Source organism: Oncorhynchus clarkii, chromosome 3 (genome assembly GCF_045791955.1).
Source record: "Oncorhynchus clarkii lewisi isolate Uvic-CL-2024 chromosome 3, UVic_Ocla_1.0, whole genome shotgun sequence".
In the NCBI taxonomy this organism is placed as follows: domain Eukaryota; kingdom Metazoa; phylum Chordata; class Actinopteri; order Salmoniformes; family Salmonidae; genus Oncorhynchus; species Oncorhynchus clarkii.
Genome location: NC_092149.1, coordinates 26,734,578 through 26,761,209, shown reverse-complemented (window position 1 = coordinate 26,761,209; position 26,632 = coordinate 26,734,578). Strand labels below are relative to the sequence as shown.

Sequence of the window (26,632 nt, the reverse complement as noted above, 5' to 3'; positions counted from 1 at the left end):
CTCTCTCTGTCGTTCCTTGTCATCTTTTCGTGTGCTTACTAGTTCTCCAGATTACAGGTGTCTCATTAGAGGGAGAGGTGCCAGCAGCGTAATCAGCTTCTTTTCAGTGCACACCAAACATTGCGCACCCATCAAACAAAACCAGAGCGTCGTGCCTCGCTTCACTGGGAATTTTCAATACAATTCTTTATGAAGTATTAATAATGGTGCTCCTGACAATTCATATCTCCCTTTCTCTCTCGCTTTCCCTCTCTCTCTTCCAATCTATTTCTACTTTCTCTGTTTCTCTCACACGGCCTGTTTCTCCTTCCCCTAACATTTCTCTTTCTCTCCTTTTACATTCTGTCTCTCTCTTTCAATCCCACACTTTTCTCCCCTCTTTTTGTACACTCTTTTGTCTTATTCTCCTTTCCTCTCTGTGGCCGGGCTTCATTCCAACTTTAGTGAGGAGATCAAAGTACCTGGGGGGTTTGCCTTTGAATCTGTAAACCTTTTCGCTCCAGTCATCAAGGTCAGGGGATTGAACCTGTCCAAGCACTGTTGTGGGAAGAACACCTACGGGGGAAAACTCAGAATTAGGTGCGGGAAGACAACACCACCCTGTGGTACACCTAAAGCTCTCAGAGTGAGAGAAAGAAAGAAAGAAAGAAAGAAAGAAAGAAAGAGAGAGAGAGAAGGAGGAGGGGAGGAGGAGGAGGAGGGGAAGAGGAGGAGGAGGGGAGAAGATAAGTTGGAGAGCGTCACCTCGTTGGCACATATGGACACGGTTTTGAAGACACAGCAGGGGAAGTGCACACATTAGCATGCTAGCTCCTGTTTTCCCTCCAAAAAGCTAAATGGAGTGCTGTAATCCCCTTAAGCGTGAAATAAAATAAAACATGTAATGGCTCCTGTTTATATGCCTATCAAACCTGGGACTTAAGCTTAAGTAAATGGTTTGCTTCATGGCATTTTGGAAATACATGATGAATTCTTATTAGAGGGTTAATGTACTTTCATCTAGCAAAACACCTACAGAGAATGCACAAAAAATACATTACAGAAAACCTGAGTTTTTCCAGCAGTAACAGCAAGCTGACAGATGGCCTGAAATACTAAATAAGTGATGTGGGGCTTCAAGAGGCCATACGCATTCAACTGTGACATGTAGTGTTGTAACAACATCAGCAGAATACTGGAGAAACATACCCTGGTAGCTGTACACAAAGAAGTCTGTGTGGCCCGGAGAGTGGGCGTGGTCATTCCTGTCGCCGATGACAACCGTCAGTGTGCTGGTTGAGCTCATTGGGGGAGAGCCGCTGTCAATCATAAGAATGGGAAGGCGGTACTCCTTCTGGCGTTCACGGTCAAAGGTTTGCAGGGTACTCAGTGCAGCGCTACCGTTGCGCAGGTCAGTCAGGTTGAAATTGGTAGCATCGGAGGTTAACATCAGGAGACGGATGGAAAATGGTCCACCATTGGGTGAGGAGTCACGGTCGGCTGCGTGGAGAAGCAGGGATGTATCGTTTATTCTCACCGCCTGGGGGGCAGCCATGTTTTCCCACACAATGGGCTTGTAGGGCACCTCAAACTCTGGCCCGTTGTCATTGACGTCCAGTACAGTAACCATGACGATGGCGGTGCCGGTGAGTGGCGGGATGCCCATGTCGGAGGCCAGGACCATGAGTCTGTGCTGGGATACCATTTCCCGGTCCAGAGAGTCAGCCACCACCACCCAGCCTGACTGGTCCACCAGGAACTGCCCGTAGGGGTCAGACTCTTTGGCAATGCTGTAGGAGAAGCGGCCATTTAGTCCTGAGTCCAGATCGGCAGCGGTGACTTGAACCACAATGGTGCCAACAGACACGTCCTCAGACATGGCAGGAGCCTCATAGAACTGTGGGAAGAAGACGGGTGCGTGGTCGTTGGAATCCTCCACCTGAACCAGGCAGTATGCCAGGCTGAAGAAGTCTGCGTCTTCTGCCTTCAAAGTCAAGTTGAACGTTCTCTCGTGGGGCTTTTCAAAGTCCATCTTCTTCTTCAGCCGCACCACACCACGCCGGTTCGCCTTGTCCGTCTCCACAAAGAACTTCCTGTCCTCGTCGCCTCCGACGATGCTGAAAGTGACCACTGCGTTCTCACCCTGGTCGCCATCGCTGGCGGAGACTGCCAGTACCTCGCTGTTTATCTCTAGGTCCTCTGTCACCTATTAATATTGATAAAAAATTACATGAAAATATTGATAACAAAATACTCATCAAACATATTACAGAGCAACAGTGTTGGGGGGAACAGGTGTGTGTTGAGCAGGTGAACAAACCTGGGCAGTGTAGACCCTCTGGGTGAAGACTGGTGGATGGTCATTGACATCTGATACCATGATAGTAGCCGTTCCAGTCCCGGACAAGCCCCCACCATCCCTGGCCTCAACCACAACCAGATAGCGGTCCTCCGCCTCACGGTCCAGAGACCGTAGAACTGTACTGATGGTTCCAGTTGAAGGGTTGATGGAGAACAGATTGAGGTTGATCTCGTTGCGAACGTTTTGTACGATGCGGTAGGTCAGTATGGCGTTCTTCCCGGCCTTGGGGTCATCTAAATCCGTGGCCCTCATCTCCATCACTGAGGTGTCGGCGGGAGAGTTCTCAGGCACGTGGCCAACAAAGCAGCCTGAAGAGTCTGGCGCCGGGCATGGGAAGACTGGTGCGTTGTCATTGATGTCACGAACTTCCAAAAGGACGTCAGCAAAGCCAGTGAGTCCCGCTCCTCCTTCATCGGTGGCCAGGACCAGGAAACGCCAGGCTGGGCGCTCCTCACGGTCCAAACGGCGTTGGGCGTAGATGCGGCCCGTACGCTCATCGATGGTGAACTCGCTGCCGGCTCCCTGGCCGTGGAGTGAGTATCGCAGGGCGCTCTGGTCTGCCTCCTGGTCTGGGTCGGTGGCTGAAACCTACAAACAGGAAACCCACAAAAACAATTGCATTAGACAGTAGGGCCGGATAGAGGCTGCTGTGAATTTTTCTTTTCATTGAAGTTAACTATGAATATAACATTTGATTTAACCATTTCTGTTGATTTACGGATATTCTGCCACTTCAGATTCCATCTGGTTCCAAAAATAGGACATGAAAAGAGCATTGATTGCAGTAGCCAATATACAGTCCGTTGCCTTACAACAAAAAGAAGACTATTTTCCTTGTTTCCTCTATAGATAATTAACCTGCCTTCATGTTATCTCTGTGTGAAGGACAAGCTCAGACACTTCCCCACTTCCCCCCGCACAATGCAATTAAAAGTTAATAGATGCCAGCAAAAGAAGAAATACACTTTCTTTCTTCCTCTCTTCTCCTCTCACCGGAGGGTTTGTTTACAAAAGCCTTTGAAAGTTTATCTTTTTTTTCTCTCCATTTCCTGACAATGCAATGAGAAGACAATATCGAGACACTGTGCGGCGTACGACAGCGAAGGCCAGGTAAATACTCATTTCAAATTGGATTTCCTATCTTTTTTCTTTCGGCAGGATTGTATTCATATACAGAGCGAAGGAAATTCGGGGAGAGGATGGCTGCCTGCCACACACTGGAAACTATTAAGTGCATTAGAGGGGAACTGAGTGCACATCAAATCAATTCCAACTCCAGGAAAGCAGCCCTGGGTTGAATACTGTGACACATGCCTCTCTCTCTAGGATTACTTCCATGCCCTCATGAATCGTACTCCTTTTTAATCTGATTTACCTTGGCGACATGCACATACAGTATTACTGGGAATTAGTGGGAATAGGTGTGACGAAACTAGGCTGGGTACACAATGAAAGCCTAAGAAAAAGCAGGAGGCTCCACAACTATTTATCGTGGGTAAACTGTGGGTGCTCATGTTGAGTAGTATTAGGTATCAACACTTTAGGATAGGAGTATACCATTGGAGCCTATTTGATTTCACATAATGTCCACATGTGCGATGAGTTACTGTATATATTATGTGACTTGAGAGGTGAAACCAAAGCCACATTTCCATCAATGGGTGGACAATGTCACTGCATTCACTTCCATTCTATTAAATGTTGTTATACTGCATGTATAAAACAGAACTTCCTCACAGCAAGTTTAGCTTTATCAAAAAAGGCTTTCAAATATCAGTTGTCATACATATCATTATGTCGTTGTTACAAAGGGGCTATGTATGAATGGCCTCTGACCTCCAGCTAAAGACAGGAGGCTCTGTAAGTTAATGAAACAACCTAATGGTGTAATGCACTGTTTATGTGGCTGTTATAAGAGGTAAACCAGTATGTATGGCCTATAGTAGGGATCATCAACTAGATTCAATCGCGGGACAATTATTTTCTTGAGCGGATGGTCAGGGGCCGGTACATAATTACAAATAAACTGAAAATTGAGCGCAAGAAACCCAAACATATATACTATTTGACTAAAACATAATCATTTCAAACCTTGCTTACATTTGTATACGGGTGTCTCTCTAGTACGTGTCAGAGTTCCAAAATTAAAATAATTTGCAGCTGATTTCCTGGTGTTGAAAATAAAATATTTAAAAACAAATTTGCCCAGAAAACTTGGGGAACCAAATAAAACCACCTGCGGTCCAAATTCGGCCCATGAGCCGCCAGTTGGGGAACCCTGGCCTATAGTATGTATGACATCTGACCTCCAGCACGAAGACGGGCAGCTCGGTCAGCTCCTCTGTGACAGCGGCATGGTACTCTGTCTGGCCGAAGACGGGCGCCTCGTCGTTGCGGTTCACCACCTGGACCACCACTAGGCTCTCGTTCTCCCATTTCCCGTCGGAGGCCACCAGTCTCAGCTCGTAGCGCTGCTCCATCTCGTAGTCTAAATGCTGGGCCACAAAGATGGTCCCCACCTCTGGCTCCACGTCAAAGGTGCCCATGGTGTTGCCAGAGGTGATCTGGTAGCGGAGCTTGGCGTTGGCACCTGGACAAGGAGATATGGCTGTTTCAAGGTTGCTTTTATTGGTTAGATAAGGTAGAACTAGTAGTCCATGATAGAGGAGGAGAAAGGAGGACATAGTTACAGGCAGTATGCTGTGGTATGTGTATGCTCACTCTCACACACAAGCCTACAGGCTGACAATCTGCACACGTACAAACACGTGCCGCACAAAAACTCAAAAACGACCTCACACTTCCAACAGCCCTCCACATTAAAGAACAACCCACCCAATACCATCTCTGAGTCACACAATGCCATCCGACTATCAAATATTTCGGAGAAAAACATCAGATTCTCTCACAGTGGGCCTCATTAGACAGAATACAGAAGGCAGTGAGGGCTGGTCTCACCCACCCCCACCTCAACTTTGTCTCAGGCACCACCCGTCCTCCTCCCTCCCTGGCCCTTCATGTCCTCAGTGTGTTCAGTTAAAAATACACACGTGCACACAACAAATGAACATAGAGTACCAGTCAAAAGTGTGTACACACCTACTGATTCCAGTGTTTTTCTTTATGTTTACTATTTTCTACATTGTAGAATAATAGTAAAGACATCAAAACTATTAAATAACATATAAGGAATCATGTAGTAACCAAAAAAGTGTTAAACAAATATATTTGAGATTCTTCAAAGTAGCCACCCTTTTGCCGTGATGACAGCTTTGCACACTCTTGGCATTCTCTCAACCAGCTTCATGAGGTAGTCACCTGGAATGCATAGTAAAAATAAAGAAAAATCCTTGAATGAGTAGGTGTGTACAAACCTTTGACTGGTACTGTACATATTTGTGAATACTATCACGCATGCATGCACACATCTTTCTAATTTCCTCTCTTCTTTTATCTCATTTATCACTCTTATCCTCACCAATTATCTTATCTCCTCTCCTCTTCACTCTCCCATTCCTCCGCTCTAACCTCATCTACTCTACCGCTGTCAACCCTAATCAGATACCCCATCAGAAGCGGAAAGGAGAGGGCTAGGTCAGGATGGTGTTCCCGGTCTGGGAAATGGGAATAATGAGATGGGATCAAAGGAGTCTGAATCCTGACTGCTGGTGTCTGTCATGTTAGAGTGCTGGGTGCTCAATCTCGGAGCTCCACAGTGGGACCTTCATACTAGTCCTTATAAAGCTATGCAAGAGCTGAATAAGGACATGGTTGGGGCTCTACAGTAGTTAGGAGTCTGATGAGTAGAGATGTATGAAAAGGATTATCAAGAACGCAGATGTGCACAAGGCTGGATGACTTACACTAAGCATGACACATTCCATTCCATAAACAATCTCCATTTCATATTGTACTAGTTCCTGCACCAGTTTCCCACCCCCACGCTCAGACATATGCGCATAAACACAAACACACACTGTTTCTCTCTCTCTCACTCTTTCTTTTTCTCTTTCTCTCTCTCACAGACACACACATACCCACACTCCCTGTCTGCCTGCGTCTGGCTCGGGCCCTGTTTACCAGCACGGAGGAGATTTTAGGAGACAAACACCATCTGTGTGAGACATGTTGGGCCTTCATTACGACATGTCATGCTCCGATTGGGAGTGTGTGTGGAGGTGGCTTAAGTGCGCTGCCCATCAAAGCTTCTGAGCACGATCTGCCGTGAGACTCACCAAGAGGGTGTGTGTGTGTTGAGTGAGTGAGTGAGTGAGTAAGTGTGTAAGTGTGTGTTGGGTGAGTGAGTAAGTGTGTGATTGTGTGTTGGTTGAGTGAGTAAGTGAGCGAGTGTGTGTTGGGTGAGTGAGTAAGTGTGCGAGTGTGTGTTGGGTGAGTGAGTGAATAAGTGTGTGAGTGTGTGTTGGGTCAGTGAGTAAGTGTGCGAGTGTGTGTTGGGTGAGTGAGTAAGTGTGTGAGTGTGTGTTGGGTGAGTGAGTAAGTGTGCGAGTGTGTGAGTGAGTAAGTGTGTGATTGTGTGTTGGTTGAGTGAGTAAGTGTGCGAGTGTGTGTTGGGTGAGTGAGTAAGTGTGTGAGTATGTGTTGGGTGAGTGAGTAAGTGTGTGAGTGTGTGTTGGGTGAGTGAGTAAGTGTGTGAGTGTGTGTTGGGTGGCGGGAAGAAGTTCCTGTACTTTTGCCTCCGGCCGCATCCCTAATGATCGGTCTGGCCATATGGTTAACCCCCCCTCCCTTAAGTAAGACTGGTGAGGGGGGGCAACTGTGCACACCAGGGGGGTGGAGAGGGGCTCAAGGGCTAAGTGGTTTCATCCTTAGCAAAGCAGGAGCTCCACTGAAGGCCCCAAAATTCTGATTAAGGTCACTAGCATATCCCCACCTCCCACTCCAACCACTCCATGCATTGGACCCCATCCCCTAACCCAATCTGCTTACCATTAAGCTCGACAACCTATATCTGTTTACTGCCAAACCTTCAGCTCAACTCAACTCCAATGTCAACCTCAGAAGAAAAATAATTGATCTTGTTAAAGCCCATCCAAAAGTTCTTCATTCGGCACATTTTCCACTTGGGATAGAAACCCGATCCTAAAAGGATGTCTTTCTGCAACAAAAGACGCTGAAACGAATCAGGGGCCCCTCTATTCCCCACAGATCTGTTCCCTAATTATTTCAATTCCCCAACTTCCACTGGGAGTGTAATGGTAAAATATTGGGATTTCATGGAAAAGTGCCCTTGATGTGCTTTGAAATGAAATACACACAGGGATTGGAATTAGGAGAGTGTATATGGGCATCAGACTCAAAAGTAAAGATATTCTCATTTGAAACAGATCTCTCCATGTGTTTGTCTACTTGACTATCTCTGTTGAGGAGTAGCATCCACCGTATGGTGGAACAGTGGTGGCTGGTAAAGAGAGGTAGCAGAGAAACCAATGGAAGTACCTCAGCTGAAGATTGTAATGGGAGAGTTATGAGATGTGAATTGTCTTGTCACACCACTAGCACGATAAAGGTGTATTGTTGTATGGATATTTTGTGTGTATGTCAGTGTGTGTGTGTGTGTGTAATCATTATAATGCTCAATGGTTTGTGGATGTTGACAGGTGGTGAGAGGCTCTAAGAGCAGGGGACCATATATAAACTGGAGGTCAGATCGACTAATCCTATTACGGAAGCACACACACATGCACACCTGGACCAACAACAGTGGGTGTGTGTGTGTGTTGTTGTGTGAGTGTGTGATGATGTGATGAGAGGGCGGATAGACATCAGGGCAGGCAAGCTTCACTGGTCAATGAACACTGAGGTGATTTCACCTGAACTGTTTCACTAAGCTGTGTGTGTATGTATCACAGGGCTGTGGAGTGTGACAGTCCACCACTGATCTATTGGAACACTGTCACCTCCAGCACCAACATGGGACACTGAACTGACTTACTCGACCCTGGAAAATGGGACAATAGCACAAGAAAAGAAAACAGAGGGGAGGAAAGGGAAAGACAGAATAATGAGGTAGAGAGAGAGAGAGAGAGAGAGAGAGAGAGAGAGAGAGAGAGAGAGAGAGAGAGAGAGAGAGAGAGAGAGAGAGAGAGAGAGAGAGAGAGAGAGAGAGAGAGAGAGAGAGAGAGAGAGAGAGAGAGAGAGAGAGAGAGAGAGAGAGAAAGCAGTGGAAAGACCAGAGATGAGCCAGGAAAGCTGCAAGAGAGGGAAGGAGAGGAGAGACACAAAATGAGCCGATCTGAAATATGAGAAATGAGACGAGAGGATCTGAGATGAAACACCACGAGATGAGAGACTACACAGGCAGACATCAACCCTACTTCCACCACCACAAGCATAGCCAGGAGTGGCTGAGCTCAAACCTCCCCTCAAGACCTGCCTGCTCAGCAAGGCTAGCGCTTAGCCAGGGATCGTGTCATGTTTTACAGCTAATCTCCCCGCTAATACAGATCATCTCCCTGCTTGGACACCTGCGTGGGAGGCCAGGGGGAGACAGAATGGCCACCACGGCAGTTTATTCCCCTCACTCCTGTCTCTCCGTTGAGAGAGACGTTTTCCCTAGTTACCAGAGGGACACATTATTGAGATGGCGAATATGGGTAAAGTCTACAGAGCGGTGGCGGGATAAGCCGGAGCATTTGGGAGGGAATTATTGTTGTTGTTTGCGGTAAGTTTGCTATCTTAGCACTTCTTAATTCTGCTTCAGTATCTTTTTGGGCTGTATACTTTTACAAATCCGCCAAGGGATCAGGCTAGGGGTGTCTGAAGAGGGATAAAAAGCAGAGCCAAGACAGTTGCTAATTCAACTGAACATTGGAAAGGGAAAACAAAAACAAACCCTAAATTCAAGATGGTGGCCCCACTTCTCGTCTTAGTCATTTACTAACTCTTTAAATGTAATGTAGCAGCCCATTAAATCAGATGTCATTTCAACACCTGCGTTAGCAGCATGCAAGGTGACATTTCCACCAAAACAACGATCGACATCTACTCCCACAAAGGATTTACCGTTGTCATTAAGACGGCACACTGTTTTTCTTATTTATTAATTTTCAGAGGAGGAGAGACGAGGGACAAACAAAAACAAAGAGACAAACATCAAATGACTACCTCGGGGGGCCGCATCCATACCTCCCACATTCACCACAGAGATTTGCTAACACGCTCTGACAGAAAATGAGAGGAATAGAGAGAGAGTGACAGAGTGGGAGTCAGAGACGGAGAGAGAAAGACAGAGAGTATTCTTTACATAAATATACCTCCTATACTTTTCTTAATCTCTGTGGAGCCTGTCAAAGCATCAACAGAACATTCAACTTGATATTGACAGGAATTAATAAGCAGAGAGGGAAGTGACAGGGGGAGAGTGTGTGATTCCATTACAGTCGAGAGACAGAGTTGAACAGACAAGTAGGAAAAGCGACACCAGGATCAACACACACTGTACCACTAGAACCCAAGTCCTCTATGGGTATCGGGCACTTCAACAAAGACATTATGACTATTGGACCCAGAGGACTGACATTGTGCTTACATTCAATTCTCAACTGTTATGTTCGGGTGTCTTCAGACTTGTATCTGCCAAGGCCTTTGTAAAGTTGAAAGATAATCTTCCATGGGAGTAAACATTAGAATTATAAACGGTGCTGTCCAAATAATGTTATAACTACGTCCCAGGAAACTAGCACCAATAACTTTACTTATTAACTTATCATTGTGAGAGCTGTTTTTTTCAACAACAAAAAAGTCTAAACCCAGGTTGACTGATTGAACCCTCCCCACCCTGAGATCAAGCCCAATGTGCCTCACCTTCATCTTCATCATTGGCCGTCACGGTGATGAGGACGAAGCCCACCTCCTTGTCTTCCTCCACTCTAACCTCGTACACCGATTGGGCGAAAGCCGGAGCGTTGTCGTTGACGTCTGTCACAAGGATCCGTACGTAGGCCGTGTCTGTGTGAACCAATGAGAGGGATCTTTACTAACAACCAATCCAAACTGAAGCATGGACCTAGAGAGCAACACTAATGTATAGTACTCTGACATCAAATTATATTGGCTTGGTCTATGTGGACCAAAGACATTAAAAAGAGAGTACATTACTCTAAGTATTCCACCTGGCAAGAGAAAACAGAAGCAGTAACCATCTAACCTCACAGAACACAGCAGTGTAATACCAACAGGGGCAAAAGGGAGAATAATGTGTATTAGCTAGTCTTTTCCATATGAACTCTAGCGGGACCTTGATGGCTTGAACAAACAGTGTGTTGGTGGGATGATTGTAGCATCACTATTCTTTTGCTGTACCTCTGTGTGCGAGTCATTATTGACCCAAAACCCCGATTAGCCATTAGCTCGTTCCATTAGCGCATCGCTAACGACGTCTTAATGAATGAAGTTCATGCTCTAATAACAGGGATTGAGCCAGCTGGTGTGTGTGTGTGTGTTTGTGTTTCTGTGTGTGTTCCTGTTACTGCCTGGTTAGAAAACGACTGATGTGTTATTGACTGGTTAGGTAATGGGGGGTTGATGGAGGATAGGGTGGGTAAGTGGACAGAGCTATCTATTATGAGTATGATACTCAGAGATTCCCTGTCTGGACAGGTGTGCCCGTGTATGGACTGCAAACATGTGTGTATGCATAGGAGTGTAGCTATGTGAGATACCCACCGGTGTTGGGCTGTCCCTGCTGTCCAGGCCTGGCTGACTCGGAGCTGTCCTGAGACTGGACCTCTATGAGGTAGGAACCTTTCTGCTCACGGTCAAACGAGGCCCGGGTGTGTATGACCCCAGTGTAGGAGTTAATACTGAAGTACTGAGAGTCTCCACTGTCATCTTTCAAGATCACATAGTTTATCTGTAGATAAAGATCGAAACGTTAATGCAATATCAGGACAAAATGATATACAATATTGTGTTTCTGTTGAATTATTCTAATTTAAAATGATAAGAAAATCAAGTGATTGTGGGAAATGTAGTCATTCGCAATAGAGTCTGCAGGGGTCCTCACCATTCCATGGAGGCCTGAATCGAGGTCCGTAGCAGAAACCTGCACCACCGATGTTCCGATCTCTGCCCCCTCTGGAACGGTAGCCTCGTAGGTGGAGGACAGGAAGAAGGGAACGTTGTCGTTTACATCTGGAGAGGGGAGAGACAGGCCAGAGGTCAGGGTTAGGGAGGTGATACAGTCCTTCTATTACGAGCATGCTAACAGAGGTCCTACCACACCTATTGTTTTGCCCTCAACAATGCTAATGCTAAGTAGACAAACCCAACTCTTAGGTCACTGTCTCTCCAGGTTTTAAGACTACTCTCTAGATATACATGAGATTAGGAACATTTGTGATTTCCCTAAACGCCCCAAAAATACAATTATTGACAAAGTCAGACAAGAATACCCTCTTTCCTTTATGCTATTAGAACTAGATATTTGTGTTCCCGCCTCCTTCACTGGCGCATGTGGTATGAGTCATCGCTAAATAATCAGTCATTTTAGCCGCTAGTGTTCTCTGTCGCTAGCTGATTACACCTTCCTCCAACAGGCTTCGAGGGACTACATCTTCCCTGTCATTACCTTTCAATCTCCTCTCTTCCTCCTCTCAGCCTCCCACCTTCATTAACTGAGCTGGTGCTTCAAGTATTTATGTTGTGTTGGAAAGCCCTTCACTGTTCCCTACTGCTCAAGCCTGCTTGCTGTCTTCTCTCTCTCACTTCCAGCAAGGTCATGACCCAAGATGAAATGGTGTGGCAATGGTATTGTACATATAATATAACCCATTTAGCAGACACGTTTATCCAAGGCAACTTACAGTCATGAGTGCATACATTTTACAGGCCCCAGGAATTGAACCCACGACCCTGGCAGTACAAGCACCACGCTCTATCAACTGAGCTACAGAGGACCACAGTAGTTTCCATAAGTTGCATGTCTCAGGAGTAAATGTATCCAGCGTTCACACTAGTATACACACTGTTAAAATCTAAGAGTGTACACTATACACACTGTTAAAATCTAAGAGTGTACACTATACACACTGTTAAAATGCCTCCTACCTGTAACATTGACGTAGACGGTAGTAAAAGAGGCCAGTGGAACAGCAGCTACGTTCTGCACTCTGACCCTTAGTGTGAAGAAGCGCGTGGTCTCATAGTCCAGAGGTTCAGCCACCAGTATGGTGGCAGAGCCATCAGACCTGTTGGGTTTGATGTAGAAACGGACAGGCATGTTGGTCTCCGGCACCTGACCCTCTTCAAGGTTATAGGTCACTCTAGAGTCACCCAGCGGCGAGGTGGCCTTGATAGTCTGGAGGAGAGGAAGCAGGATATGACATCATTAGTGAAAGGATAGGGAGGTGGATATATATGCAAGTGTATATGCATGTCTGAACAGAGTGAATGAGTGTGTGTGTGTTTATATGAATGTCTGAACAGAGTGAGTGTGTTCTTTTGTCTGTGCAGGTTCATTAGAGTACCAGTGTGTGTTCCTGAAGTACAACACAGAAAACTAGGAGGCACCTGCTTGGGCATGCTGTAATGTCCCATAGATTTTTTTTATTATCTTGGAGGTGAATTACTGAAAAAGAGCCAATGACTAACAAAAGGAGTTGGCTTTGGCCAAAGCTCCCTAAAGATAATTAGCATTATTAGTGAGCGGACCCATTTAAAATCAGCACAAACATCTCCCTACTGCTGACTCCACTTTACATTGGAGACACTCCAAGTCTAATCCATCAAAGTTCCTATTGAACTGATATTGCAATTTTATGGAGACACTTTCCACTGGAAAATCAGCTCCAGACTATCCGGTTCTAAATGAAGGCTGCAGGGTTTTCACAACGCTCCCACTCTCTCTTTTCTAGGAACCGTGGCAGAGAAAACCAAAGTGACAGGAAATGATACGGGGAAGTATATCGCTGCCGCGCATACCTGGGTACAGAGGGAGCCCATCAATGGGATTTCACAGACATTGTGTCACACTAATTGATGCCCCCCCTTCCTGTTTATACCAGTATGGAGGTCAGGTGTGAGAATGTTTTCTTTCCTTTCTGTATGAAACATATGGGGCGGTTGGAAGGACGTCATCCTACACTCACAGGGACAACAGGCAGTATTCTCATTGTTCTGAGGACTCCATTATGGGTCACAGCTGCACGCTGTCTGGCACCAAATAATTTGTTACTTCAAGGGTTCCGCCAAACGAACTCCATAAATGAGAGCATTTATTAAATAGATGACACTATGAAGTAAGCACACCATTTCAAGCATAGTATGTTTAAGTGTGTTCAAGAATTCATAGTTGTAGCTCTTGTCCAAACATGTCAAAATAATGGTGTAAACCATCTATGGGCAAAGATACTAGCGAACCATGAGAAAGTTTTAAGAGGGGTGTTATTCGGGAATCTACTGTGTGTGCCTGACTGTGAATGTGTGTGTGTGCCTGACTGTGAATGTGTGTGTGAGCAGGTGAATGTGTGTGTTGGTGTGTGTGTGCTCACGTGCAGTGCCCTACAGCAAAAGGGTCTGACCTATAAAAGCAGGAAGCAGGTGGAGCTTTTAAGACCCATGTTCTCTTTGCCACTTGTCCTGCCACAATGATGCTGTGTGTGTGTGTGTGTGTATGTATCTGTGTGTGTGCTGCGCTGTGTGTGTGTGTGTATATGTGTGTGTATGTATCTGTGTGTGTGCACTTGAGTGTGGTGTGTGTGTGTGTGTGTGCGTGTGTGTACAGTACACTAGAGCTTTTAAGGCCCATGTTGTCCTTTCCCTGCCAAACAGCCACAGAGTCACAACCTTGACAGGGAAGGATTACATTAACCATGGCCGAATGAACCTCACTTCACCACTCATTCTGCTTAGATCCAGCAGAGGTCCCACACACACACGCACGCACGCACGCACACACACACACACACACACACACACACACACACACACACACACACACACACACACACACACACACACACACATACACATACACATACACACACACACACACATACACACACACACACACACACACACACACACACAAACTCTTCAAATTCACCATATCTACACTACTGGAGATTCTGAGATTCTTCAAACGTCCAGTATATGGACATGGCTGTCTACATTTGCAAATCGTCCATTTGGGATGCATAAGAATGAAAGATTACAGCAGAGAGTGCTGTAGTGGAATGGTAGCCTTTGAGTCCAAGTTTGGCAAACAAAGGCATTCAATCTTCTCATTAACTGACTGGAGTGTAACCAGGAACTGTTCTTGGACTCCAAACAACAATGGAAAATTTGAAAATCAAAATGGCACCGGATAGATTTTAAATTTTTGTGTGATTATCTGGACATGCAAGACTGAGCCACTGTCTGAGTGAGCCACTGTCTGAAAAAACTATCCTGGAAGTCAGGTTGAAAACTAACAGCACAACAAAAACAAAATCATATTTCTATCTGTTGAGCAACACCAAAACCCATTCTTACTCATTATGAAATTACAATAACATAAGAGGAAGAGCATCGGAAGGGAGAACATTGAAAGTAGCATTGTTGTATTGTATGTCCATGACTCACTATACTTGGTTAGAGATAAAGAGATAGAATGAGAGAGTCAGGGAGAACACCTGAAGATAACGCAACAGCGAAAAGCTCTCAGACTTTCCTTTCCGACTCAGTGGAAGAGGGCACTCTCTCTCTCTCTCTCTCTCCGGTAGCGAGCTAGTGCGTTAGCGAGACCCCAGAGGTGCCCCTGTGGACCCCCAACTTCCCACCTACCTCAGCTTCTCGCCAAAAAAAATTCACTTTTATGCTTCAAAAGCCTTGTTGTGTTGAAATATTCATGCCAGCATGAGTTTAGCTTCAATAATTGATTTTGATTATCTGCTGAGAAAATACTAAACTTGTCCAACCTCTTGTATTCCACCTTATTAAAGACCCCTCACGCACCGGGCCTCCCCTCCCCAGTTTACATGGGTGAGCCCTGGAACAGGAGCATGATGGGAATGATACCCCATTATATCGCCGGCGTGCTAAAGAACAAGGCCCCTTAATTACTTCCTCAAGGTTGCAATTACCGCGTTTGGAAATTCGCTAATTATTGTTCCTTGAGATAATTCCACAATGAGAGGCTCAATATTTAAATGTTTAATTAGGGAGACGGAGAGATAGATAGATAGATAGATAGATAGATAGATGGATGGAGGAGGGAGGCGAGAGGGAGAGAGAGAGATAGTTGGGTAGATGAACAGAGGCACTTGGTAACACAACAAGGCAGCTCAGGGATGCTAATGAATGCATTATACTGTTTAACAAGCCTAATTTGTATTTAGAGTTCTAAGGATGAATTACTGTGAAGGCTCCCAAAGCACAGAACAGATTTTAACAGTCGGTTGCTCCACACCAGGGAGTAAATACTGTACTTAGAGTGGAACTAGAGAGCGATAGAGAGAGAGAGGGGAAAAAAAAACTCTGTGTAATTGTTGTGAAGTGCTTTGTTGTTCAAGTTATATTAGTACAGAGAGACATTGTACAGTGTGAGAGGGAGAGAAAGTGAAAGGGAGGGAAAGAGAGAGGGAGAGTGTAGATAAAGAGAGTTTGTAAATGAAAAGAGAGAGAGCAGAAGAAAAAAAGAGAGAAAGTGAACAAGTTCTCTGGCTAATAACAATTCTCCACTAACGGTTGGAAGTGTTGAAAGTTTTCTCCATTAAAAGGCCAGTGACTACCATGGTAACTCCTGGCAGCTGTTATCTTGAAAGCTTTTATAAAAGGCAATATTATCTGTCTAGCCAATCAGAGGCTGCCGTTAACCACCATTAGTAAACCTATTGAGCCCACCACACTACAGAGACTATAGTGGACCATTACACCAACTTATGGAGGGGAGAGGGGGGGGGGGGGGGGGGGGAGAGATGAGAGGAAAGATAAAAGAAAGAAGCAGAGAGAAATCAATGAAGGAAAGGGCTGAGAGTAGAAGAGCACGACCCTTTCATACAGGGCTCGGTGATCTCTAGGGAAAGTGGTGTGCGTTCTTCTATTAGCGAAGACATACGAGACCACCTGCAGAGCCCCGTTGGGACTGGCCTTTGGCACATGCACAGTCACTGCACAAGTCACAGAGGAGACAGTAACAGTTGACCTTTATGGGGTCAATGTGGCCATCACTAAAGTTGTCATGAATGGTACCAACTAGGCCATAATGCATCCATGAACAACATTGTAAAGGGCTCATAAGCTTGACCATAAGATGTCAACATGCAGCCAACATTTACTAGAATCATCTTCCATATGTTCATGTTCATAAGAAAGCTCTCAAGACCATCGGAATTCAATAAGTCAACAACTGACAAGAAGCTCCATTTCTCGCATATCAGTTCAGGGGTGCCTAGCAAGTCCTCTCAATGGCACAATGCACCAAGCCTAAAGCTGAGGCGGCACAGACATAGCTCTAATGAGAATCATGTCATTACACATCAATGGTGTCTGGGGTGGGGGGGGATCAGAGATGTAGCCTAGCTTAGCCTGGCCTAGCGTAGCATTAGCTACACTGCTGTCAAGCTAAATGGCAGGCCTTGAACATGTTTTGGTGTAGAGAAAGAGTTCTGTTTGTGTTCAGTCGTTCACCTTTCACCTGCTGCATATTCCTTGTGTATTGCAGTGGGTGACTTCTAGTATGTGTGTGTTTAGCACATCAGAGAATTGTGTCAGATCTATCTTTGACAGGCTGCACCCCCCAATGAATAAGCCCAGGGTATGTAAACAACGCGGCACTCTCCTCCTGCTCCATCACTCCACTTCAAAAAGAGAAGGACCCAAAAACAACCCCCACACATCCTCAACACCAAAAAAGAGGCCTGAGGAGGAAAGTGCGTTGACAGTGCTGATGAGACAAAAGCAACCATCCTACTGGCTCTCCACAGGAGAAGGGCCTCATTGATATGGAGATTTCTCCCTGCATCCGTGTCTCTCATCCCTGGCAACAATGTAATTAACAGATCATATTAGCCCTGCTAAATTTAAAATAACAATCTACATAGCCGCAATAATGCCGCCTCGGTGGAAGAACAAACCAACAAGGAGGAGAGGAAGGGGGTGGAGGTGGGAAGAGAAAGAGTTTTGGCCATCGACCAACTGGTTCCAGAGAGGGGTTCAAGAATGACATGGAGGGACAGAGAGAGAAAAAGAGAGAGATAAGGAGAGAAAGACTGAGAGGGAGACCTGAAGGTCATCTGAAAGAGAAAGAATGAGAGAATGTGACATAGCCTTCCCTATTTTCCAATTCCACGGAACAACCGCTTTGAGGGAGACGTCTGTATTAATGTTTTTGACTTTGAGCCTCTAGTGGATTAGTGGCATTCATTTTCTTCTCTCTCTCTCTCTCTCTCTCTCTCTCTCTCTCTCTCTCTCTCTCTCTCTCTCTCTCTCTCTCTCTCTCTCCTTCACTCTCTCCATCTCTTTTTTCTCCCAGTGAAGCTGTGAGGAACGCGAGCTGAGCTGTCAGGAGATGAATACAGTAATTAAGCGTCTCCCTCTGTTGCGCAGTCCGAGGCAATAAGAGACCATTGTAGAGTCTTAACAGGGTGTATAATTTTATCTCCTTCCCTCTCCTCGCTCCCTTTGTGTCCCGTGTCAACGCTGACACAGATACCGGGTGGCTCGTTGCGTTTCTGCCATCTCCTGCCATAGAGGGATCAATTCTAATTCGGTGTTGTCAAAAAAAGGGGCTGGGAGCATATTTAAAAACAGGTTATCAAAAACGACAAGCGAAGCAAAGCGAGTGAATGAACATGATTTTGGCGAAAGTAGCGTCAATACGTCCCGCGCCCTCTCCTTTTCAAAAAACTGACTCACTACTATTAAAGGAAACACTATCCGGGGAAATCTTCTAACATTACATTTAACATTTGTAGCATACTTTTGAATCGTGTGCAAAATGAAGACGGGCATGGATGGCAGCAGGGGTAAGATGGAAGAGGAGAAGCACTGGGAGGGAGGCGGTGGGGGTAAGATGGAAGAGGAGAAGCACTGGGAGGGAGGCGGCGGGGGTAAGATGGAAGAGGAGAAGCACTGGGAGGGAGGCGGCGGGGGTAAGATGGAAGAGGAGAAGCACTGGGAGGGAGGCAGTGGGGGTAAGATGGAAGAGGAGAAGCACTGGGAGGGAGGTGGCGGGGGTAAGATGGAAGAGGAGAAGCACTGGGAGGGAGGCGGCGGGGGTAAGATGGAAGAGGAGAAGCACTGGGAGGGAGGCGGCGGGGGTAAGATGGACGAGGAGAAGCACTGGGAGGGAGGCGGCGGGGGTAAGATGGAAGAGGAGAAGCACTGGGAGGGAGGTGGCGGGGTTAAGATGGAAGAGGAGAAGCACTGGGAGGGAGGCGGCGGGGGTAAGATGGAAGAGGAGAAGCACTGGGAGGGAGGCGGCGGGGGTAAGATGGAAGAGGAGAAGCACTGGGAGGGAGGCGGCGGGGGTAAGATGGAAGAGGAGAAGCACTGGGAGGGAGGCGGCGGGGGTAAGATGGAAGAGGAGAAGCACTGGGAGGGAGGCGGCGGGGGTAAGATGGAAGAGGAGAAGCACTGGGAGGGAGGCGGTGGGGGTAAGATGGAAGAGGAGAAGCACTGGGAGGGAGGCGGCGGGGGTAAGATGGAAGAGGAGAAGCACTGGGAGGGAGGCGGCGGGGGTAAGATGGAAGAGGAGAAGCACTGGGAGGGAGGCGGCGGGGGTAAAGTGTGATGTTTCGTCAGGTAAACTGTAGCAGGGTTGTGTACTCGCCTCGGCAGAAATGTTTTGAAGTACCCTGCTAAACATGCTGATGGTTGGGGAAAGTGAGGTGCGTTTTATACTACCGCTCCTCAAGGCTCTCTTTTCTGATGAACAGGATGGGAATAGTCTCAGAAGAACTACTTTCCCCTCCGACAGGGAGTAAGGTCCTAGAGATGTTGATGCCAGTCTGTCTGGAGGCACTAATAGGAGCCTAGTCACCGCTATCTTGGCAAGCTGCTGGTGGGGTGGGGAACTCCTTTTGGGGGGTCTTTATTATCTTGGTCAGTTGGAAAGAGATTAGGCTATCATGTTGGAACATTCCCCCAAGTTGCAGTTGGTAGAGCATTGAACCATCTCTACCACAGCTGCTACTACCAGAAACCTATGTATGGTTGTGGTTGACCTTATACCATAGTGTCATGAGGTCCACTCACCACTATCTTGGCGTCGCGAACGATGTTCTCGGACACAGTGACCCAGTACTCTAGCTGCTCCCACTGGGGAGGCTGGTTGTGCACGTTGGTGATGATGACCGTCAGCTCCACAGAGCTGCTCCTGTTGCCCCCGTCTGTGGCCACGATCTGCTGGCTGATCCTCGACGTCTGACGACAAATAGAAGAGTGGAAGGAGGGGCGACACGGAGGTTAAACATGGAAATCATATGGAGATGAACAAAACCCATGGTTGAAACCCCTCTTGGAAGCACCTCTGTCACATCTTAAATGTACCTTCATGTGCAAATGAATGGAAACAGTCTCCATCAGTTTATTCCAACCCACTAAGTAACAGATCAGATGCAGCATATTTACAACCTTATCCACTTAGTCAGTGTCATGACCTTCCAGTGACCTCCTCCTCTAAACCACAACCTTCCTACTGTCTACAGAAGACTGCTCTGATGTCGTTCATCCTTACATCACGCGAGAGATACAGACGGAGAGACAGAACGAGAAACAGAGAGAGGGAGAGAGAGAAAGGGAGCAATGAGAGAGGAGATATTCCAACTGACATGGAGGTATTCAGATAAATGATTCTCTGCGAGGGGAGTGTGAAAGCTTGGTTAAACAGATCATTGATACGGAGAAGAGAGATCCGAGAGAAAGGGGTGACATTTAAAGTGGAGGAATATTTTGCATTATTTACATGGGACATTAACTGGGAGACTTCACAAGTCCATTGTGTGGAAGGGTGATGATGGGGTCACTCTCTCCACATCTTGATTTGACTTTGGGAGGTTGTTGGACTTGGAGAACAAAGGAAGGGGCTTTTCTATGACGCACACATGCACACAAGCAAATACACACACAAATCCAGGCACAAACCCAGGCACATGTCAATATATGCATAATATACAGGCAGGGAGAAATAGGGACAAAGGAGGGTGGGGAATGAAGAGAGTAGGGAAAAGGAGACAGAAAGGGAATGAGAGCCGGTTGTGGTTGTCTCTGTCCTGACAGGGTGGATAACTCTACCTGACGTGTGCTAGGTCTCTGCTGAGCAACGTTCTCTGACACACACACACACACACACACACAGACACACACACAGACACACACACACACACGCACACGCACGCGCACGCACACGCACACACACACACACACACACACACACACACAGAAAGGAAGGAAGAAGGAAACCAACAGGTCCATCACTATAACCCCCGACCCCACCCCCAAACCTCAGCGCTCCTGTCAAACCTCATCTGTGTCAACTCAAAATGGAGACCAGACTTAAGAGCTAAAAGGTGTCGGATGTGAATCAGGCATGAATATTTCACTAGCTGGTACGGGTCACCTAGAACCTAACCTCAAGCCTCCCACCTTCCCCACTCTATCTTACCCACTCCCCTCTCTCCCTTCCTCCTTCTCAGCTGTAGCTGAGATATATATATATATATATATATATATATATATATATATATATATATATATATATATATATATATATATATATATATATATATATAGAGAGAGAGAGAGAGAGAGAGAGAGAGAGAGAGAGAGAGAGAGAGAGAGAGAGAGAGAGAGAGAGAGAGAGATTCTAACAATACAATATCTACAATGGAAACATAGCTCTACCCGACATATATCACAGTTGATATCCAGCTTATGGTCAAATTTGACCAGAGATACTATTGATTCCGTACATACACTCTTACAGAGGATTTCACTTTTAAACAATGGCATCCTTTGAACAGTTGTAGGCCTACATACAGTATGATAAGCTGTGAATACTGACAAACAATTGAGCTAGTAAACTGGAATGACTTACCACACCAAAAACAAGAATACATGCAGAGAATACAGAGAGAGAGACCAGGAAACAAGAGAATACAGAGAGAGAGACCAGGAAACAAGAGAGAGAGACCAGGAAACAAGAGAATACAGAGAGAGAGACAAGGAAACAAGAGAATACAGAGAGAGAGACCAGGAAACAAGAGAATACAGAGAGAGAGAGACCAGGAAACAAGAGAATACAGAGAGAGAGACCAGGTAACAAGATAATACAGAGAGAGAGACCAGGAAACAAGAGAATACAGAGAGAGAGACCAGGAAACAAGAGAATACAGAGAGAGAGACCAGGAAACAAGAGAATACAAAGAGAGAGAGACCAGGAAACAAGAGAGAGAGACCAGGAAACAAGAGAATACAGAGAGAGAGACCAGGAAACAAGAGAATACAGAGAGAGAGACCAGGAAACAAGAGAATACAGAGAGAGAGACCAGGAAACAAGAGAATACAGAGAGAGAAAGACCAGGAAACAAGAGAGAGAGACCAGGAAACAAGAGAATACAGAGAGAGAGAAACCAGGAAACAAGAGAATACAGAGAGAGAGACCAGGAAACAAGAGAATACAGAGAGAGAGACCAGGAAACAAGAGAGAGAGACCAGGAAACAAGAGAATACAGAGAGAGAGACCAGGAAACAAGAGAATACAGAGAGAGAGACCAGGAAACAAGAGAGAGAGACCAGGAAACAAGAGAATACAGAGAGAGAGACCAGGAAACAAGAGAATACAGAGAGAGAGACCAGGAAACAAGATAATACAGAGAGAGAGACCAGGAAACAAGATAATACAGAGAGAGAGACCAGGAAACAAGAGAATATAGAGAGAGAGACCAGGAAACAAGAGAATACAGAGAGAGAGACCAGGAAACAAGAGAATACAGAGAGAGAGACCAGGAAACAAGAGAATACAGAGAGAGAGACCAGGAAACAAGATAATACAGAGAGAGAGACCAGGAAACAAGATAATACAGAGAGAGAGAGACCAGGAAACAAGAGAATATAGAGAGAGAGACCAGGAAACAAGAGAATACAGAGAGAGAGACCAGGAAACAAGAGAGATGCGGAAGAAAAGCTAAGCAATAGAAAGAGAGGTCAGCGCCTAGCCAACAAAGCCCAAACCCTACAAATATAATGTTACTGCAGGGTGTCAACTCCCCTCTGAGACAGACAAATGTTGGAAATAAACGTGCACGCACACACGCACGCATCCACACACACACATAAATATATTTATGCATGTGTGAATATAATGATTCCCCAGGGTAAGATACATAGTGCTATATATACACATATAGAGAGACAGGGGCATTGTTGTTATTCCAGACCTTGCCATGTTTAATATGCATCCACAGAGGGAGGTAGAAAGGGTGTGCAGCAGTCTCAGTGGATGATATCAGGCCAGTGGGAAGGATCGGTGTACAGTGTACACACACACTGGGAGGGAGGGAGTGAAGGGGGTGCTGTACACACACTGGGAGGGAGGGAGTGAAGGGGGTGCTGTACACACACACTGGGAGGGAGGGAGGGAGGGAAGGGGGTGCTGTACACACACACTGGGAGGGAGGGAGTGAAGGGGGTGCTGTACACACACACTGGGAGGGAGAGAGTGAAGGGGGTGCTGTACACACACACTGGGAGGGAGGGAGGGAGGGAAGGGGGTGCTGTACACACACACTGGGAGGGAGGGAGTGAAGGGGGTGCTGTACACACACACTGGGAGGGAGAGAGTGAAGGGGGTGCTGTACACACACACTGGGAGGAAGAGAGTGAAGGGGGTGCTGTACACACACACTGGGAGGGAGGGAAGGGGGTGCTGTACACACACACTGGGAGGGAGGGAAGGGGTTGTGCTGTACACACACTGGGAGGGAGGGAGTGAAGGGGGTGCTGTACACACACACTGGGAGGGAGGGAGCACAGGGGGTGCTGTACATACACACTGGGAGGGAGGGAGCACAGGGGGTGCTGTACACAAACACTGGGAGGGAGGGAGTGAAGGGGGTGCTGTACACAAACACTGGGAGGGAGGGAGCACAGGGGGTGCTGTACACAAACACATGGGGGAGTGCAGGAGGAGGCTGTAAAACACCTGTACTGGACCTGCGGGTTAAGGATTCCCCTGTTTCAACAGGCAGCCTGCAGTGCATAAAGAAGAGGTACTGAGGGAGAAGGTAGGAGAAGACACACACACCGAACACACACACACCGAACACACACACATCGAACACACACACACTGAACACACACACACCAAACACACACACACATGCACAGGAATTGCCCCCTAATGGTGTATTGTGGTAGGTGTGTGTGGCTGTGCCCCCACCTGTGAGATGGGGTGGTTGACGTACACCCAGCCTGTGCTGGGGTTGATGTGCAGGTAGGCCGGCTGCTGACGGGACAGAGAGTAGGCGATAGCGGCGTTACTCCCCTGGTCATCATCGTGTGCCGCTGCTCGCAGGAAGCTAGTCCCCACCGGCGTGTCCTCACGCAGGAAGTCTGCCACACGAAGGGTTAACACATCAACATCGCCACCGACAACGAACAACATCAACAAGAGCAATAACAACAGCAGCGGTGGTGGAAGTTTCCGGCTGAAATCAACACATTTCAGTCACAGAGACCAGAAATAAATGCGTGTGTTCTAGAAACATGTCAGTCTCCCAGTTAAATAGTTAATAAGCCACTCCAACAGTCTTGTTCTAATGTGATAAAAGGGAGTCTGACATGGGGCTTATCCACACACATGGTAAATAAACACGGTCTCCAGGGAGGGCAGGGAGGCGGCAACGTTGTCATCAGTCTTAAAAGCTTTCCAGGATTACCTGTGATTTAATATATACATCAGCTAAGTCTTACCTTTCACAATATTGCTTTACCTTGAAAACTGTTAAGACATAACACAGAAGCCACACGGCAGTGACATTGGACTGGGATAGGAGGACATTGGGTCCTTGAGCTGCTGGACATTGCTGAGCAAGCACAGTTTTGACTTGACCTTTGACCTTACACTACACTTGGCGGAACAAGGTGAGGGAGGGAACCCTCACACGAGTGGACAAATCCCTGGTACCCGGGCCTTATTAAATAGGATTTTATGGGGGAATGGGTTGAACTCCTTTCCTCTGTTGCGTTTTAGAATGGAATAACATTTGAATTCCTGGTGGAATATCGAGCAAAGGGTTTAGTAAGAACTTATTGGAGGGGTGTGGAGGAGGGGAGAGGGAAGCTTGGATAAGGGGACAGTCCCTTTGTGTCTATGGCAGGGCAATCCTTAGAGAGAACACTGGTTCCCCTAAGCGCCACTCAACATTAAACAACCATATTTGGTATTGGGGGATTAAAAGACAGCAGCCAAGATAATACCTTTATAATACCTTGATAAGATGACTTAATGTATTGGACAAGGCAAGACCAACAGACACATTTGATAATGAAATTGTCTGAACCAAACAGGCGAGGGACAGAGGTGAAATGATGAACGTGACGGAGATGACCCAAGGCGTGACGGAGGTGACGGAGGAGTGACAGAGGTGACTCTTACACTGGTAGCGGCTGTTCTCAAACTTGGGGTCGTTGTCGTTCTGGTCGGTGATGAGGATGGTGATCTGGCAGATGCCGATGAGGGGCTCCTGGGCCAGGTCTGTCGCCGTGACAGACAGGGAGTACTCTCTCTGGCGCTCGCGGTCAAAACTCACAGTGGTGCTGATCACACCTGGAGACACACACACAATGTATTTTACTGTATGTTACTGATGTCCTCCAGATACGTACAGTCAGCCATTCCACAGCAATCAATTAGAGATGTTTTGATACAGTCTGACTGAAGTCTGTTTTCTAACCTGTGTCAGGGTTGATGACGAAGCCGGATGATGTCCCATCTCGGTGCATGATCCCATATTTGACCTCTCCGTTGACCCCCATGTCCGCGTCGAGGGCGTGCACGCGCAGGACAGATGTCCCAGGGGGCTGGTTCTCCAGGACAACGGTGTTGACGCTGTAGTTATGGCACTGAGGGGGCAGAGTTCACACAACCCCTTTGGCATTGATGCTGCATTTGTCAGTTGTCAAGGTAGGTCCTAATTAAAATGACCAGTAGCCTATGGGACACACTGGTCAACAAGCACAGATGGACTGTGACTACCCCAGCCAGCATTCAACATCCATCACGAAAAGACTAGTTAACACGCATGACGTGGGAAGCAAGGAGTTGCCAAATCTAACGGGTTGCCAGATTTTGCACACTTAGCACTCCTCCTCCCGTGTAGGAACCCACTGACCCTGTGGGCAAGTCCCTGCTGAAATATTCATCTTTGGGGCCAAGCTGTGCCGAGCTGATCTGAGCTATGCTAAAAGGGGATTCTGGTCTGACCCTGGAGTCTTCCGGACTGCAGTGGAGTGGAGTTCTGCCCCACAGGAGAACACCAGCTGTCTCTACTTTGAACTGGCAACTTGGCATGTTCCTCTCTCTCTTTCTGTCATCTCTCTCTCCCTAGTGCTGTGGACCTCTGCCTCTCCTCCCTCAGTCACCATGTTCCTCTCTCTCTTCCTGTCATCTCTCTCTCCCTAGTGCTGTGGACCTCTGCCTCTCCTCCCTCAGTCACCATGTTCCTCTCTCTCTTTCTGTCATCTCTCTCTCCCTAGTGCTGTGGACCTCTGCCTCTCCTCCCTCAGTCACCATGTTCCTCTCTCTCTTTCTGTCATCTCTCTCATCCCTAGTGCTGTGGACCTCTGCCTCTCCTCCCTCAGTCACTATGTTCCTCTCTCTCTTTCCGTCATCTCTCTCTCCTTAGTGCTGTGGACCTCTGCCTCTCCCTCACTCTTTCTCTCTCTCTCTCTCTGACTGTCTTTTTCTGCCTCATCGCTCATCTATTTTTCGAAAGCACATAGGCTTCAAACACACCAATAATGTTTCAAATGCCCCTCCCTCACCTCTTCAAAGACAGGCTTGTTGTTGTTGATGTCGTTGATGCCCACTATGACCTGGGCGGAGTTACTGAGGGGATAGGGTCCGTCTGCCGCGTTGTCATCAGTGGCGGTAATGTTGAGGATGTACTGGGGGCCACGCAGGATAGGAGGGGGGCTCCGGCGCAGTTTGATGATGCCTAGAGAGAGAGACAATTGCAGCCATCTTTGTTACTAGAGCACATATTGCAGTGTTGTTAAACAGACAAACCTACTACACGCACACAAACAATCAAACCAACACCCAAAACGTAGCTTTAAGGGGGATATATT

The 26,632-nt window shown here is 46.9% G+C and overlaps 1 protein-coding gene across 1 annotated transcript in view; it reads right to left on the bottom strand.

The window, feature by feature from the left end:
• LOC139405862 (neural-cadherin-like) overlaps positions 1-26,632 on the bottom strand; it is a 139,923-nt gene that overhangs the window by 16,759 nt on the left and 96,532 nt on the right. The window contains exons 8-20 of the mRNA XM_071148296.1: positions 26,327-26,499; positions 25,237-25,405; positions 24,939-25,109; positions 23,721-23,893; positions 19,538-19,705; positions 12,410-12,659; positions 11,367-11,494; positions 11,027-11,213; positions 10,166-10,309; positions 4,648-4,931; positions 2,300-2,929; positions 1,189-2,185; positions 462-555 (exon numbers count right to left, since the gene is read on the bottom strand). Coding sequence (XP_071004397.1) covers positions 462-555; positions 1,189-2,185; positions 2,300-2,929; positions 4,648-4,931; positions 10,166-10,309; positions 11,027-11,213; positions 11,367-11,494; positions 12,410-12,659; positions 19,538-19,705; positions 23,721-23,893; positions 24,939-25,109; positions 25,237-25,405; positions 26,327-26,499 — 3,568 coding nt within the window. The remainder of the gene's footprint in view (positions 1-461; positions 556-1,188; positions 2,186-2,299; positions 2,930-4,647; positions 4,932-10,165; positions 10,310-11,026; positions 11,214-11,366; positions 11,495-12,409; positions 12,660-19,537; positions 19,706-23,720; positions 23,894-24,938; positions 25,110-25,236; positions 25,406-26,326; positions 26,500-26,632) is intronic.